General features: G+C 50.9%; 1 protein-coding gene across 1 annotated transcript in view; it reads left to right on the forward strand.

Moving 5' to 3' along the window:
- The window catches only part of NEB (nebulin), a 108,688-nt gene that overhangs the window by 38,773 nt on the left and 64,520 nt on the right, over window positions 1-5,395 (forward strand). Inside the window, 10 exon segments of the mRNA XM_017736021.1 lie at window positions 707-814; window positions 981-1,292; window positions 1,950-2,153; window positions 2,496-2,600; window positions 2,694-2,801; window positions 2,968-3,279; window positions 4,192-4,395; window positions 4,738-4,842; window positions 4,936-5,043; window positions 5,210-5,392. Of these exon segments, the coding sequence (XP_017591510.1) occupies window positions 707-814; window positions 981-1,292; window positions 1,950-2,153; window positions 2,496-2,600; window positions 2,694-2,801; window positions 2,968-3,279; window positions 4,192-4,395; window positions 4,738-4,842; window positions 4,936-5,043; window positions 5,210-5,392 (1,749 nt within the window).

Genomic DNA, 5,395 nt, shown 5'->3' on the forward strand with positions numbered 1-5,395 from the left:
TGGCTGCTCCCCACTTGGATCACTGGACGTTGAGAAGAACAAGAGGGCAAGCGAGATCCTGAGTGACAAGAAGTATCGTCAGCACCCAGACACCATCAAATTCACGAGCCTTCCTGACTCAATGCCCATGGAGCTGGCAAAGCACAACTCCAAAATCATGGACCAAGTGAGATTTCCTCATGTTTGCACCCTGAAGGAAACAGATGCCTTCTTTCTCAAGATGTTGGTCCTTCCATGGCCTGAGTTGTGCAAGGGGAATGTTGACTCCTCTTGCCTCAGGGATTTGTGTTCCTTGTTTGAGACAAGATTCAGTTTTGTGTGGTTGGAGCAGTAATGGGGTACAGGGTGGAAAAGGGTGAAGCATTAGAAAGTTCTGGGAAAGGGCGGGAGTTCCTTAGTCAGTGCAAAAGTAGAGGCCCCTTGCTTTGGTTCATGGAGCTGACCTTCTTGTTGAGTTTGTTCCTGAGCCTGTGTGATCTGATCTCCCTCTGTCCTCCTCATTTTCCAGCGCTCCTACATCTCAGCCTGGGAGAAGGACAAAACCAGTGTTCACATCATGCCGGACACCCCTGGGATCCTGCTGGCCCAGCAGAACCAAGTGAACTTGAGCGAGGTGGGTGGGTGCTGTGGGTGCAGTGTCCGTCCCTGGGCGCTGCCGTGTCCCGGGAAGCAGCGTTGTCTGAGGGCACGGTGGTGTCTGTTTCAGAAACTGTACAAGCAGGCGATGGAGGAGGAGAAGAAGAAGGGCTACGACATGCGGGCAGATGCCATTCCCATCAAGTCTGCCAAAGCTTCCCGGGACATCGCCAGTGATGTGAGTGCACAGCAGCCCTTGTGGCCCACGCTGGGGCTGAGTCTTTTCTCACTCTAAAGTCTCTGTGGTTCCAGCTGCTATGTTTTCTGGAGGTGGTACCACAGGGACTCTTGGGGACACAAAAAACCCCTAAACTGACACTCACTGAACATTTTTTTGTCCATAGTACAAGTACAAGGAAGGGTATCGCCAACAGCTGGGCCATCACATTGGGGCCCGCAACATCGAGGACGACCCCAAGATGATGTGGTCGATGCACGTGGCCAAGATCCAGAGTGACAGAGAGTACAAGAAAGCCTTTGAGAAGACCAAGACACGCTTCAGCAGCCCTGTGGACATGCTGGGATTGGTGTTGGCCAAGAAATGCCAGGAGCTGGTCAGTGATGTCGATTACCGGCACCCTCTGCACCGCTGGACCTGCCTGCCGGACCAGAACGATGTTGTCCATGCCAAGACAGTGTACGACCTGCAGAGTGATGTGAGTTGTTCTGTACTGGCTGCATTACCACCACTGGTCTCTCTTGTGTTCTGTTCCACTGCTGGACAAGGTCCATGTGGGGATAATAATTCTTGGCTGATTCTGAGGGACTGAGGTTGTGTTGTGGCGCTTCTTTTCGTGGACAGTCAGGGATGACATTTGTGTGGGCTCATACTTTATGGGCATGGAAGAGTCCTGTCTTGCCACTAACACTTTGCTGGGAGAGTTGTGGACAGGGTCTACAGTACAAGGGAAGAGCAAAAGAGTCGAATATTTGCTTTTGGAGGACCAATACTGGCAATGTCAAGCCTTGGGTGCAGTGGTACATGGTACAAAGGGTGTTCTGAATTGTGCTATAAGGTTTCTCCCATGCCTCTGCCAGCTAGAGGTTGCCAAATGGGGCAGGTCTTTGCTGGAGATAGTAAGAAGATGGAGAGTGAGGCTTTGTGAACTGCATGATAGCTCCTTGTGCTGTTGAAGTAGTGGGGACACAGGCTGTGGAGAGTTGAACATAACGGGAGTCTCTTATCTGACACAGGCTGGTTGGTTAACTCAGAGGAACATGTTCTGTTCAGCAAAGTTTCCCGTGGAAGGGAGGTGAGGTTGCTTGGAGTGAGGAAGCTGCTAAGCTGATCGTGTCCTTTCCTGTCCTTCCAGAACGTGTACAAGTCCGACCTGCAGTGGCTGAGGGGCATTGGCTGGTCCCCACTTGGATCACTGGACGTTGAGAAGAACAAGAGGGCGAGCGAGATCCTGAGTGACAAGAAGTATCGTCAGCACCCAGACACCATCAAATTCACGAGCCTTCCTGACTCAATGCCCATGGAGCTGGCAAAGCACAACTCCAAAATCATGGACCAAGTGAGATTTCCTCATGTTTGCACCCTGAAGGAAACAGATGCCTTCTTTCTCAAGATGTTGGTCCTTCCATGGCCTGAGTTGTGCAAGGGGAATGTTGACTCCTCTTGCCTCAGGGATTTGTGTTCCTTGTTTGAGACAAGATTCAGTTTTGTGTGGTTGGAGCAGTAATGGGGTACAGGGTGGAAAAGGGTGAAGCATTAGAAAGTTCTGGGAAAGGGCGGGAGTTCCTTAGTCAGTGCAAAAGTAGAGGCCCCTTGCTTTGGTTCATGGAGCTGACCTTCTTGTTGAGTTTGTTCCTGAGCCTGTGTGATCTGATCTCCCTCTGTCCTCCTCGTTTTCCAGCGCTCCTACATCTCAGCCTGGGAGAAGGACAAAACCAGTGTTCACATCATGCCGGACACCCCTGGGATCCTGCTGGCCCAGCAGAACCAAGTGAACTTGAGCGAGGTGGGTGGGTGCTGTGGGTGCAGTGTCCGTCCCTGGGCGCTGCCGTGTCCCGGGAAGCAGCGTTGTCTGAGGGCACGGTGGTGTCTGTTTCAGAAACTGTACAAGCAGGCGATGGAGGAGGAGAAGAAGAAGGGCTACGACATGCGGGCAGATGCCATTCCCATCAAGTCTGCCAAAGCTTCCCGGGACATCGCCAGTGATGTGAGTGCACAGCAGCCCTTGTGGCCCACGCTGGGGCTGAGTCTTTTCTCACTCTAAAGTCTCTGTGGTTCCAGCTGCTATGTTTTCTGGAGGTGGTACCACAGGGACTCTTGGGGACACAAAAAACCCCTAAACTGACACTCACTGAACATTTTTTTGTCCATAGTACAAGTACAAGGAAGGGTATCGCCAACAGCTGGGCCATCACATTGGGGCCCGCAACATCGAGGACGACCCCAAGATGATGTGGTCGATGCACGTGGCCAAGATCCAGAGTGACAGAGAGTACAAGAAAGACTTTGAGAAGTCCAAGACACGCTTCAGCAGCCCTGTGGACATGCTGGGATTGGTGCTGGCCAAGAAATGCCAGGAGCTGGTCAGTGATGTCGACTACCGGCACTATCTGCACCAATGGACTTGTCTGCCCGACCAGAACGATGTGATCCACGCCAAGCAAGCCTATGACCTCCAGAGTGATGTTAGTACTTGCTGATAAACCCTGGGTTACTGAAATGTTCGTAATTTCCTTGGAATATGAACTAGACAAGTTGCTCTTGTGTTTTTTCACAATGTATTTTTCTTCCCCTGTTCCAAGCAATGTCATTAGATTTTGTGTAGTGAATGAATCTGTGTGTAAGGACATTACAAAAGTTTATATATGGCCAAACAGCAGTATTATCTCCGTATAATCCTTCCTAATTGGTAATTGTAATACATTTAAATGCTAATTAACATATAAAGGGGAAATTTTTAACTGCTGCCTTTATATTTTGTAACAGAACTGCTACAAGTCTGACCTGGAATGGCTGCGGGGCATTGGTTGGGTCCCGATTGGTTCCTTGGGTTGTCCATGCCAAGACAGTGTACGACCTGCAGAGTGATGTGAGTTGTTCTTTACTGGCTTTGTGACAACCTTGTGTTGTCTGTTCTACCGTTGGAGAAGGGGTCTGTGTGGCAAGGGAAGGGCAAGGGAATTCAAATCCTTTATTTTTCTGGAGAATCAAGAGTTGGCAAAGGCAAAAAATCATGCAGCTGACAATGGTATGAAGAGCCTAAGGAGATTGGATAAAAGGCTCACCCCATGTCTCTGCCAGTTGCAGATTGCCAAATGGGTCAAGTCTTTGCTGGGAATAATGGGAAGAAAGAGTGAGGACGGTTTGTGGATTACTTGACAGTCGCTTGTGGTGTTCCAAGAGTGGGGAGCCAGGTTGTGGGGTGCTGAGCTTACTTGGAGTCGCTTTTGTGGCACAGGCTGACCCAGGGGTTGGGTCACCCTGTTGGTTGACCCAGGAGAACATGCTGGAGTAAGCAGAGCATTTGTTGGTAGGAGATGGGATTGCTTGGAGTGAGGAAGTTGCTGAGTTGCTTTATATCCTTACCTATCTTGCAGAACGTGTACAAGTCCGACCTGCAGTGGCTGAGGGGCATTGGCTGGTCCCCACTTGGATCATTGGACGTTGAGAAGAACAAGAGGGCAAGCGAGATCCTGAGTGACAAGAAGTATCGTCAGCACCCAGACACCATCAAATTCACGAGCCTTCCTGACTCAATGCCCATGGAGCTGGCAAAGCACAACTCCAAAATCATGGACCAAGTGAGATTTCCTCATGTTTGCACCCTGAAGGAAACAGATGCCTTCTTTCTCAAGATGTTGGTCCTTCCATGGCCTGAGTTGTGCAAGGGGAATGTTGACTCCTCTTGCCTCAGGGATTTGTGTTCCTTGTTTGAGACAAGATTCAGTTTTGTGTGGTTGGAGCAGTAATGGGGTACAGGGTGGAAAAGGGTGAAGCATTAGAAAGTTCTGGGAAAGGGCGGGAGTTCCTTAGTCAGTGCAAAAATAGAGGCCCCTTGCTTTGGTTCATGGAGCTGACCTTCTTGTTGAGTTTGTTCCTGAGCCTGTGTGATCTGATCTCCCTCTGTCCTCCTCATTTTCCAGCGCTCCTACATCTCAGCCTGGGAGAAGGACAAAACCAGTGTTCACATCATGCCGGACACCCCTGGGATCCTGCTGGCCCAGCAGAACCAAGTGAACTTGAGCGAGGTGGGTGGGTGCTGTGGGTGCAGTGTCCGTCCCTGGGCGCTGCCGTGTCCCGGGAAGCAGCGTTGTCTGAGGGCACGGTGGTGTCTGTTTCAGAAACTGTACAAGCAGGCGATGGAGGAGGAGAAGAAGAAGGGCTACGACATGCGGGCAGATGCCATTCCCATCAAGTCTGCCAAAGCTTCCCGGGACATCGCCAGTGATGTGAGTGCACAGCAGCCCTTGTGGCCCACGCTGGGGCTGAGTCTTTTCTCACTCTAAAGTCTCTGTGGTTCCAGCTGCTATGTTTTCTGGAGGTGGTACCACAGGGACTCTTGGGGACACAAAAAACCCCTAAACTGACACTCACTGAACATTTTTTTGTCCATAGTACAAGTACAAGGAAGGGTATCGCCAACAGCTGGGCCATCACATTGGGGCCCGCAACATCGAGGACGACCCCAAGATGATGTGGTCGATGCACGTGGCCAAGATCCAGAGTGACAGAGAGTACAAGAAAGACTTTGAGAAGTCCAAGACACGCTTCAGCAGCCCTGTGGACATGCTGGGATTGGTG

This window comes from Corvus brachyrhynchos, unplaced genomic scaffold (assembly GCF_000691975.1).
Source record: "Corvus brachyrhynchos isolate BGI_N302 unplaced genomic scaffold, ASM69197v1 scaffold45, whole genome shotgun sequence".
In the NCBI taxonomy this organism is placed as follows: domain Eukaryota; kingdom Metazoa; phylum Chordata; class Aves; order Passeriformes; family Corvidae; genus Corvus; species Corvus brachyrhynchos.